The sequence below is a fragment of the Oncorhynchus gorbuscha genome, linkage group LG11, assembly GCF_021184085.1.
Source record: "Oncorhynchus gorbuscha isolate QuinsamMale2020 ecotype Even-year linkage group LG11, OgorEven_v1.0, whole genome shotgun sequence".
Taxonomy (NCBI): Eukaryota; Metazoa; Chordata; class Actinopteri; order Salmoniformes; family Salmonidae; genus Oncorhynchus; species Oncorhynchus gorbuscha.
Window position 1 is genome coordinate 42,213,773 of NC_060183.1, and position 11,801 is coordinate 42,225,573.

General features: G+C 40.6%; 1 protein-coding gene across 1 annotated transcript; it reads left to right on the forward strand.

The window, feature by feature from the left end:
- The first annotated feature begins 791 nt into the window (after positions 1–791).
- On the forward strand, positions 792–7,424 carry rpl28 (ribosomal protein L28). The gene is made up of 5 exons (XM_046369678.1): positions 792–851; positions 4,067–4,157; positions 4,379–4,502; positions 6,467–6,585; positions 7,290–7,424. The coding sequence occupies exons 2-5, from the start codon at positions 4,077–4,079 to the stop codon at positions 7,377–7,379; spliced, it is 414 nt and encodes a 137-aa protein (XP_046225634.1). The 5' UTR covers positions 792–851; positions 4,067–4,076; the 3' UTR covers positions 7,380–7,424.
- Positions 7,425–11,801: the final 4,377 nt, after the last annotated feature.

Below are 11,801 nucleotides of genomic sequence, written 5' to 3' on the forward strand. Positions count from 1 at the left end.
TAGTACAGTGTAGTGTAAAATAAAACATTTCATTTAATTATTCAAACATTAAGATCATTATAAAAACTCATTTGAATTAAATAATGGCAATTTTCTGACTTTGTTTCATCTTCGGATTTTCACTCGATAAATGCGGATTTCAACGTGCAGGCACAGGTTTCTAAACCTGTTTGCACTAGTTACCACAGCCACAAGTATATATCATGGAAACCAAATTGTGCTTTTGGCCTTAATTTAAGGTTAGGGTTAGGCATAAAGTTAGCAGTGTGGTTGAGGTTAGGGTTAGGTTTAAAATCAGATTTTAAGAAGAGAAATTGCAGAAATAGGCGCGTGGTAACTAGTGACGACATTTCTAAACGCAGAGGCGCAACATCGCGGGACTTCTGGAAAGCTTGCGAATCCGAAACATACGAAGTGGACCAGGCCGGGGTTTGGGGTTTGAGAAGTAAATCGGAGAAGTGAAAAATTATTATATTATTGGTTACTTTTCTGTAAATCAAAAGACACAACCTATATTCAAGGCAATATCTTAAGTAGTTGAACATGTTATTACTCCAATCTCGTGAAAGTGACAAACTGACACGTTTTCATTTTCGTCAAAACAACTTTATATCGGAGTGCCTTTGACGGTTTGCACATGCGCAGTACGGCTGGAGACTACCTTTAGACCATTGATGTGTTACTGCGCATGGGCTTAACTAGCCAACGTCACCATGACATCGCCGACAAGCGTTATCCGAGATTTCAGTTTCTGCCTATCTTTATAGTGTACTGTCTTTGGTGCAATGATCTATCAAATAGTCAATGTAATCCGGTTTCCGCCCTTTTCTTTCCTCTTCCTCCTCCGAAAGGTAACGTGGTCTCTTCATGTGCTAGTCGTCGTATGCTAAAAGTTACATTTTTGACCGGTCTGTTGTTTAGATTGCTAATCGTTTAACAACAACTTATTCTTATTACATAAGTGTGATATTGTTTGTACCGATAATTTGACCGAATGTTGAATATAAATACTAGGCCCAACTCGGTCTGCTATGCTAGCTGGCGAGGTTCAGCCTATGCAAGAAACCGGGTCTTCGCTCTTTGTCCTCATTTGTAGTCTGGTTTAGCTAATGTTACTGTCAATTTGATCAATTGTTGGGCTGGGTAATGCATTACTTTGTCTTTAATCGGAAAGGGTTTGACAATACCATGTTAAGTCCCCACGCCACTGAAACGTGGTCATTTAACGTTAGATGGCTAGCTACTGTATCTTCCTACCCTATTATTAATCAAAGTTAAAAGCCCGTTTTACATCAGCAGATGTCAAAATGCTACACAGAAACCCAGCCTAAAACCCCAAACAGCAAGCAATGCAGAAATAAAGGTTTTATATATCTAGGCAAGTTAGTTTTTACAACAATGACGGCCTACCAAAGACAAAAGGCCTCCTATGGGGGCTGGGATAAAAAAAAAGTGTATGGGTGTGTATATATACACTGCTCAAAATAATAAAGGGAACACTTAAACAACACAATGTAACTCCCAAGTAAATCACACTTCTGTGAAATCAAACTATCCACTTAGGAAGCAACACTGATAATAAGTTTCACATGCTGTTGTGCAAATGGAATAGACAACAGGTGGAAATTATAGGCAATAAGCAAGACACCCCTAATAAAGGAGTGGTTCTGCAGGTGGTAACCTCAGACCACTTCTCAGTTCCTATGCTTCCTGGCTGATGTTTTGGTCACTTTTGAATGCTGGCGGTGCTTTCACTCTAGTGGTAGCATGAGACTGAGTCTACAACCCACACAAGTGGCTCGGGTAGTGCAGCTCATCCAGGATGGCACATCAATGCGAGCTGTGGCAAGAAGGTTTGCTGTGTCTCGGCATAGTGTCCAGAGAATGGAGGCGCTACCAGGAAACAGGCCAGTACATCAGGAGACGTGGAGGAGGCCGTAGGAGGGCAACAACCCAGCAGCAGGACCGCTACCTCCGCCTTTGTGCAAGGAGGAGCAGGAGCACTGCCAGAGCCTGCAAAATGACCTCCAGCAGGCCACAACTGTGCATGTGTCTTCTCAAATGTTTAGAAAAAGACTCCATGAGGGTGGTATGAGGGCCTGACGTCCACAGGTGGGGGTTGTGCTTACAGCCCAACACCATGCAGGATGTTTGGCATTCGCCAGAGAACACCAAGATTGGCAAATTCGCCACTGGCGCCCTGTGCTCTTCACAGATGAAAGCAGTTTCATACTGAACACATGTGACAGACATGACAGTCTGGAGACGCCGTGGAGAACGTTCTGCTGCCTGCAACATCCTCCAGCATGACTGGTTTGGCGGTGGGTCAATCATGGTGTGGGGAGGCCGCACAGCCCTCCATGTGCTCGCCAGAGGTAGCCTGACTGCCATTAGGTACCGAGATGAGATCCTCAGACCCCTTGTGAGACCATATGCTGGTGCAGTTGGCCCTGGGTTCCTCCTAATGCTAGACCTCATGTGGCTGGAGTGTGTCAGCAGTTCCTGCTAGAGGAAGGCATTGATGCTATGGACTGGCCCGCCCGTTCCCCAGACCTGAATCCAATTGAGCACATCTGGGACATCATGTCTCGCTCCATCCTCCAACGCCATGTTGCACCACAGACTGTCCAGTAGTTGGCAGATGCTTTAGTCCAGGTCTGGGAGGAGATCCCTCAGGAGACCTTCCGCCACCTCATCAGGAGCATGCCCAGGCATTGTAGGGAGTTCATACAGGCACGGAGGCCACACACACTACTGAGCCTCATTTTGACTTGTTTTAAGGACATTACATCAAAGTTGGATCAGCCTGTATTGTGGTTTTCCACTTTAATTTTGAGTGTGACTCCAAATCCAGACCTCCATGGGTTGATAAATTTGATTTCCATTGATAAATTTGATTTCCATTGATAATGATTGTGATTTTGTTCTCAGCACATTCAACTATGTAAAGAAAAAAAGTATTTAATAAGAATATTATATTCATTCAGATCTAGGATGTGTTATTTTAGTGTTCCCTTTATTTTTGTGAGCTGTGTGTGTGGTGTGTGTGTGTATATATATATGACACAAAAAGCACATCACGACAAGAGACCACAACATAGCAAGGCAGCAACACATGGTAGCAACAACATGATAGTAGCACAAAACAGGGTACAAACATTATTGGGCACAGACAACAGCACAAAGGGAAAGAATGTAGAGGAGACAATACTCACGCAAAGCAGCTACAACTGTCAGTAAGGATGTCCATGATTGCTATAAAATTGTCCAGTTTGAGTGTTTGTTGCGACCCAGGGTGTGCTTTGGGGACCTTTAACAGAATGTGACTGGCAGAACGGGTGTTGTATGTGGAGGATGAGGGCTGCAGTCGATATCTCAGATAAGGTGGAGTGAGGCCTAAGAGGGTTTTATAAATAAGCATAAACCAGTGAGTCTTGCGACGGGTATACAGAGGAGTATAGAGTGCATTGATGTGTCCAATAAGGAGCATTGGTGGCAAATCTGGTGGCCGAATGGTAAAGAACATCTAACCGCTCGAGAGCACCCTTACCCACCGATCTTTAAATGATGTCTCCGTAATCTAGCATGGGTAAGATGGTCATCTGAATCAAGGATAGTTTGGCAGCTGGGGTGAAAGAAGGGCGATTACGATAGAGGAAACCAAGTCTAGATTTAACTTTAGCCTGCAGCTTTGATATGTGCTGAGAGAAGGACAGTATACCGTCTAGCCATAGTCCCAAGAACTTGTATGAGGTGACTACATCAAGCTCTAAACTCTCAGAGGTAGTAATAACACCTTTGAGGAAGCACAGTGGCTAGGAAAAATTTGCTAGCCATTTAGTAAATTCAATTTACTTCAGTTCGCCAACGTGGATGGTAAGTTATTTGCATTTTTGAAAACTACAGGAAATGGGACTTGAACCTGTCCTGTAAAATTGCTGTTTTATAGACTGGTTTTTAGCAAACATTAGAATAAGTACTGAGTAGGCTAATGTTAGTTTTTGGGGTAACATGTATCTTTGGTGACTGTTATGTAACTTCTATTGACGCTTCTTGTCTGCCCCAGGTTTGTCAACATGTCGTCTCATCTGCAGTGGATGGTCATTAGGAACTGCTCCAGCTTCCTCATCAAGAGGAATGGACAGACCTACAGTACCGTGAGTACAACTGACAGATTGTCCTATTAAGAGTAAACCATCATACCTGGTGGATCATGAAGTAGGTCATGCATGCAGTCACATGCTCTTTGAGTGTTGATATCTTGGGAATGTGTCTATGGTCTGAATGTACATGATTGACCATGCAGGGTCTTGTTGCATGATTTGTCCTTGCTGATTTAAGATTTGTTAGTCAAATGTATTTCTCATTTGTTTACCAGGAGCCCAACAACCTGAAGTCCAAGAACTCTTTCCGTTTCAACGGCCTAGTGCACAGAAAGACTGTTGGTGTTCAGCCTGCAGCTGATGGCAAGGGTGTGGTTATCGTGCTGAAGAAGCGCGCAGGTAAACATAGTTGTCCAAAATACCAATGGTATATATTTTTAATCCTTTATATGAAGTGGTTTCAGGTGCGTAGGAGTCAAATTTAGGATACTGGAAGAAATGCGAGACCTGTTGAAGTTTTGGATTTATCCCTTTTGAGGCTTGAATACAAAACTTAAGATGTTTATTTAAACCTCATAGTGGCCAAAAGTTTATAGTGCAGTAAAGTGTGTAAATAAAATATGAAAACCAAACGTTTTGGCATCAAGCAATCATTAGTGAGAAATGGCTGGCACACACTCCTGGCTTCTATTTCAAGGATGTGTCACATGATCAAGCAAGAAAATTCACAAGATGTATGTCAGTACGTAGTACAATGGAATACATGATCTACATTATTCAGTGTTTTCCACAAGTACATGGAATAGCCTGTCAAATGGAAAAAGTAGCCGGGGGGTGCTTAGAATTGTTTTGCCGGAGGAGCTCTATTTTGGTGGCCTCTGGTACAGTTTGATGCCTTGATTCCATCCAAAATTATTGAATACTTTATTGAATTTACCACCCAGATTTGAAAATGTGTTGTGGTATTGTGTAGAAAGACGAGACTTACAATTTTAATTGCTGAAAATTAGAGATGTGCATGTACATCTATACATGTATAGATGCATGGGTTCTGATATGATACAGGAATGATACGTTTTGTTTGGAACGATTCGGTTTGACTAGGAGCATGAATTGATGAGATGCAATTCAATGTACTAAATGTTTTTACAGTAACACATTCATTTTCCATTTAAAAAGAGTTTCTGCTGATGGGAGCTCAGGAGATGGGCCTCTAAGTTGGATCTTTCAGATTATTTATCTAAGCTGAGTGGCCCTGTGTCAGTTAATGGTTTGGGTCTAGGCATGTGAGCTGAGCCATAGGGCAGACTGAGAATCTACCACCCCACTGTCAGATTGGAATTAGTTATAAATTATTTTTTTGCGCAATATTCTAAATGCCTGTATCGCAGAATCAAGGTGTTTTGTATTTTTGTTTTTGAGCATTTATGTCCACTTTTTCCTCATGTTGACATTTTGGTCTGGTCATGTTCACACCTTCCCATTTACATCAGAGATCTGTATATAATGACTAGATGCTCATGTCTCTACCCTAACAATGGGATTTGTTAGGACAAGCTTGGGTTCAAAATAAGTGCATAGAAACACATTGGGATTATTTTGGACCGATTTTGGCGAGAGTGAAACTTCTCGCATCTCCCAAGCCCCTCCCCCTACCACTCACAACAACAAAGATGAGATCACATCTTCCTCTCTGACAAACGGTTTCAACTTGCTATTTGCATTTGAGGTTTGGTCCAAAAGAATCGGTCATATGGACACCGTAACACATGGAGACATTATTTTACTGTAATAGATAAGTAAACTTTTCATACCCTGTTTTGTTTCAACTCAAATTCCAAGCAGGACAAACACTACGAACACAGATATACCAATGAACATTCATTCTGGAAAATGATTGCTCAGTTTGTCGCACGTGCATTACGGTACAACGTATCGCTAGCAGTATTTTATTCAAGAATGTTATACTAGCTGTTTAGTATGTTTTATAAAAGTGAAGTACAGTATGTGTAATCATCTTTGAAATGGAAGCCAGGTGTGTGTGCTGACCTTTTTACACTCATGATGGTGTGATGCCGAAACGTTTGTTTCGATTTTCACCCCTCCATAATAACAACCAGGAAATGCAAGAACAGTTCACATACTTGTAAGGTTGGTGGTGCATTGATACATGTCATGATAATCCACCTCAGGTGTAAATCACCTTAGCAAAGTTGTCTTGCTGCGTCGTGTTGTTGTAAAGATATTAGGTAGCTGTTGTGCCTGTGATCCACGTTCATGGCTCATTGCTTTAAGTCAGAGCTTACTCAGAGAATTGAGGGAGCTTGGTCATGTTAATGATACCTTTTCTTGTTATTGCTTAGGCCAGCGCAAGCCTGCCACTTCATATGAGAAGATCACCATCAACAAGAACTCCCGCGCCACTCTGAGCAGCCTGAGGCACATCATCCGCAAGAACAACTACAGGAAGGACCTGCGCATGGTGAGCCCTCTATCTACTAAACCTCATGTTTTTCTATTGGTCTTCAATATTGGTCCTTGGGACCAACAGGGTGTAGTGGCTTTTGTTCCAGCCCAGCACTATATGTTGAATCGGGTGTGTTAGCGCTGGGTTGGAACGAAAGCCTGTATATCTTGTGGGATTCAGGAGTAGGATTGCAGACTGCTGTAGTGCTACCCAAGCTTACAGCCGAGACATTGAGTATCTATCTCACTGCCGGTGAACTGTTTTATTTTTCTGACATGGGATTAATCCTGGCCCTGGACTAAAGTATGTTCAATGGCAGTTACCGAATGAAATAGCTTTTTTTAGTCTAGCTGTAGGCTTAATCAGTGTCCAGGAAACTGGCCCTTGCTGCTATAGACCTTGAATAAACCCATAGGGCTTAAGGTTGTATGATGAATTAATGGTTAGACCCTAAGCAGGTAAAGCACAAGTGTCAAACTCATTCCACAGAGGGCTGAGTGGCTGCAGGTTTTTGCTCCTCCCTTGTACTTGATTGATGAATTAAGGTCACTAGTAAAGAACTCGCCACGCCTAGTTGTCTAGGACTTAATTGAAAGGAAAAAAATAAAACTTGCAGACACTAAGCCCTACATGGAATGAGTTTGACACCTTGAGGTAAAGATCGATCTCAGTCTAACATCTTGAGTCATTAGTTGAGTGGTGTGCTTTTGTTTTCCTAGGCTGCGCTGCGTCGTGCCAGCGCCATCCTGATGAGCCAGAAGCCTGTGGTGGTAAAGAAAAGGCGTTCCAAGGCTGCCAAAACCGCATAAATAGTTGAAAAATTAAGACAAATAAAAACCATATTTTGAAAAACACTACCCTGTTGTGTCTTAAATGTTTTATATATTAATAAGAATAAAGCGCAATGTGTTTAGCACATTTGTAAGCTAGATAACTTTGCTAGTTAAACAGAAAAAGCTAAGCTACTTTAATTTGCCAAACCAAATAGAGCTGCAAACCCAACCTGACAATGACAATAAGCTAATTGTGTTTAAGTGTGGAGTCAATCGGGGGGACTATTTCATAAAGCCATTAGAAGAATGTTGCAAATCTCTATTTCGGCTGCTGCTGACAACTGCATGTAAGTTGTTCTGCTACATCATAATTGTCTTTATTTTGGCAGATTAATTCATGCTTATTTCTGATTGACTCATGTTTTAACTACTTTTTTCTTATCTGGAACTGGGGGTGGTGACCGTGCTTCTACACCTGCATTGTTTGCTGTTTGGGGTTTTAGGCTGGGTTTCTGTACAGCACTTTGAGATATCAGCTGATGTACGAAGGGCTATTATAAATTGATTTGATTTGGTGAGAATGGCGCAGAAAGCCACCTTTTTGTTCGTTTAATGGACAAAGTTGTATAGTAAGGAAGTCTGCCCACGTCAACTCTGTTGATCATTCAAACAAAAAGATACCCCTCTGGCCACCAGTGCATTTCCAAACTGTTTGCATATAACATAAACTATGCTGGTATTCTTTTGTCCATTCTTTAATTGTTAAATTATATTTTTAGCAAACATGTTTAATAATAGCCATAATTCATAAATGGCACCATGCAGGGTTCCATACTGAACAAAAATATAAACTCAACATGTAAGGTGTTGGTCTCATGTTTCATGAGCTGAAAGAAAAAATCCCAGAAATGTTCCACACGCACAAAAAGTTAATTTTTTGGGGGCACACAGTTGTTTATGTCCTTGTTAGTGAGCATTTCTCTGTTGTCAAGATAATCCATCCACCTGGCAAGTATGGCATATCAATAAGCTGATTAAACCCTGATCATTACACTGGTGCAACTTGTGCTGGGGACAAAAGGCAAATCTAAAATGTCCAGTTTTGTCACACAACACTTTAATTTTGAGTGTGACTCCAAATCCAGACCTCCATGGGTTGATACATTTGATTTCCATTGATCATTTTTGTGTGGTTTTGTTGTCAGCACATTCAACTATGTAAAGAAAAAAGTATTTAATAAGAATATTTCATTCATTCAGATCTAGGATGTGTTATTTTAGTGTTCCCTTTATTTTTTTGAGCAGTGTATTTTCAGTACCAGTCAAAAGTTTGGACACCTACTCATTCAAGGGTTTTTCTATTTCCTACATTAGAATAATAGTGAAGACATTATGCCAAGAGTGTGCAAAGCTGTCATCAAGGCAAAGGGTAGCTACTTTGAAGAATCTCAAATATAAAATATATCTTGATTTGTTTTAACACTTCTTTGGTTACTACATGATTCCATATGTGTTATTTCATAGTTTTCATGTCTTTACTATTATTCTACAATGTAGACAATAAAGAAAAACCATTGAATGAGTAAATGTGTCCAAACTTTTGACTGGTGCTGTGTGTGTGTGTGTGTGTATATAAATATATTGTCTCCAACAATGATTCAAAATCCTGACCAGCTAATTGGTGCTCCATCTATCTTTTGACTAAAAGTGTGCCACTTTGGTATTTCAAAACGTTGGGTGGTGATAAATACAAACAATTCAACTGTTCTCCATTTTTATGTAGCTACTACAGTGTTCGTGGGAGGAATGCTTACTAACTTCCTTTTGATGACGTTTGATTTTTTGACTTCCTCTGTGAGGGTTTAAGAGGTGCCGCCACCTACTGTAGGTAGTGTGAATTTCTCTTTTGGCAGGTTGTAGGAGCGTATGAATAATAAACTGCTACAGTCTATTTTATCTACTACAAATAACATTACTTGCCGAAAAGGGGGTAGTTCAAAAGGCTGACATCCCCCCCAATTAAATGACTATGGGTCATGAAGTTTAGCAGTGCATGCTATTCATTGAAATTCACATTGCTAGTTGCAACAGTAGCTGTGGCTTCGATTTGAACATAGTTTGAAGTAATAAACAGGCCATGGAATGAAATTTACATTGGAACGTAGGCTGTGTATTAATGGCCTCAATTACAATAGACTAAAATTGGCTTCATGACCACCGATAATTTCACCCTTAATGACACCGATCAACACTTTTATCAGGGAACAAGGTGAGACCCTGATGCAGACACAGGAGGCAGATGGTTAGAGTCCAAGATTATTAACAATTCAAAAGGGATAGGCAAGAGAATGGTCGTGGATAGGCAAAAGGTCAAAACCAGTTCAGAGTTCCATAGGTACAGAATGGCATTCAGGCTCGAGGTCTGGTCAGGCAGGCAGGAATGGAGTCCAGAAAAACAGGCAAAGGTCAAAACCGGGAGGACTAGTAAAAGAGAATAGAAAAGCAGGAGCACAGGAAAACATGCTGGTTGACTTGAACATACAAGACGAACTGGCACAGAGAGACAGGAAACACAGGGATAAATACACCAGGGAAAATGCGCAATACTTGCAGGGGGTGGAGACAATCACAAGGACAGGTGTAACAGATCAGGCCGTGACAACTTTGTGTGAAGCGGTTTAGGGAGTGGCATCTCATTAAAAAAGCAACTGGAATGGTTGCTAGGAACTGTTGGTATTGCCTCCAAAATATAGCCTAGTATACAGTATAAAACAAATGAAACAAATTATGGCTATAAATAGTAAACTATTAGGTGCATCACTTTGTGTCATCCTCCCTAAAAATGATGCATTGTGTCCTTCTGTGTGGTTGTTTTGTTTAAAAATGTGCAAATAAATCCAACTAAATTGAAATCACAAAAAATATAGGCTAAGCTTTATAGAACACAACAAAAACAGCTTGCAGCCTGTGGCTTGCTGTGGTTAGCTGGAAGGTGGAAGGCCGAATTTGAGATTAGAGAAATTCATGACTATTGTCCTTCAAATGAACTCTTGGCTAGATGGCTTGCCTAGAGCGTATAGCTGTCCTCTGAGTGGGGGCTACCCACCAGAGATGCAAATCACGTCTTGAGTGGCAAACTCCACTCGCCCGCTGGAGGTAGGAGTTTACAGCCTTTACAGGAGTTTACAGGAAATAGCATGTGAAGAGACATTTTTTGCTATCTGGGTATAAGTGTGCTGAAAGTTCGTTGTCAATTTGTTTACTGTAAAATAGCATTGTCAAACACTATTTCTTCTGAAAGTTTAATAAAGGTTGGTAACAGGCTGATTGGTTAGCTATTTGAGCCAGTAAAGGGGGCTTTACTATTCTTGGGTAGCAGAATGACTTTTGCTTCCCTCTAGGCATGAGGGCACACACTTTATTGTAGGCTTAGATTGAAGATAGGGCAAACAGGAGTGGCAATATCGTCTTATATTATCCTCAGTAATTTTCAAATCCAGACACACAGACAAATCCAGGTGGCTTGTCATTATTAATAGACAACAATATTTTTTTTTAACCTCTTCTACACTCACTTTTCGGAATTCAAAATTACAATGCTTGTCCTTCATAATTTTGTCAGTTATACTTGAATGTGTCGTGTCAGCGTTTGTTGCTGGCATGTCATGCCTAAGTTTGCTAATCTTGCCAATTAAAAAAGTATTAAAGTAGTTGGCAATATTAGTGGTTTTTGTGATGAATGAGCCATCTGATTCAATTAATTGTGGAGCTGAGTTTGCCTTTTTGCCCAAAATTGCTCCAAAAGCTTTTTACTATTATACATTTACATTACATTTAAGTCATTTAGCAGACGCTCTTATCCAGAGCGACTTACAAATTATTATTATGAATAATAAATTAAATTATTATGCTTTATATAATTAACCTTTGTTTCATAGAATAGTTTATTCTGCTTTTTATTCAGTTTAGTCACATGATTTCTCAATTTGCAGTAAGTTTGCCAATCAGTTGTTCAGCCAGAATGATTTTTAATTTTAATTTTACATTTATTTAACCAGGCAAGTCATTTAAGAACATATTCTTATTTTCAATGACGGCCTGGGAACAGTGGGTTAACTGCCTGTTCAGGGGCAGAACGACAGATTTGTACCTTGTCAGCTCGGGGGTTTGAACTCGCAACCTTCCGGTTACTAGTCCAACGCTCTAACCACTAGGCTACGCTGCCGCCCCTAGGCTATTTGCTAGGCTACGCTGCCGCCCCTAGGCTATTTGCCATTCCTTTTGCTTCGTCCCTCCCAACCATACAATTTTTCAATTCATCATCAATCCACGGGGATTTAACAGTTTTTACAGTAATTTACATAATGGGTTGATGCTTATTAGTAACTGGAATAAGCATTTTCATAAATGTGTCAAGTGCAGTGTCTGGTTGCTCCTCATTACACACCACAGACCAGC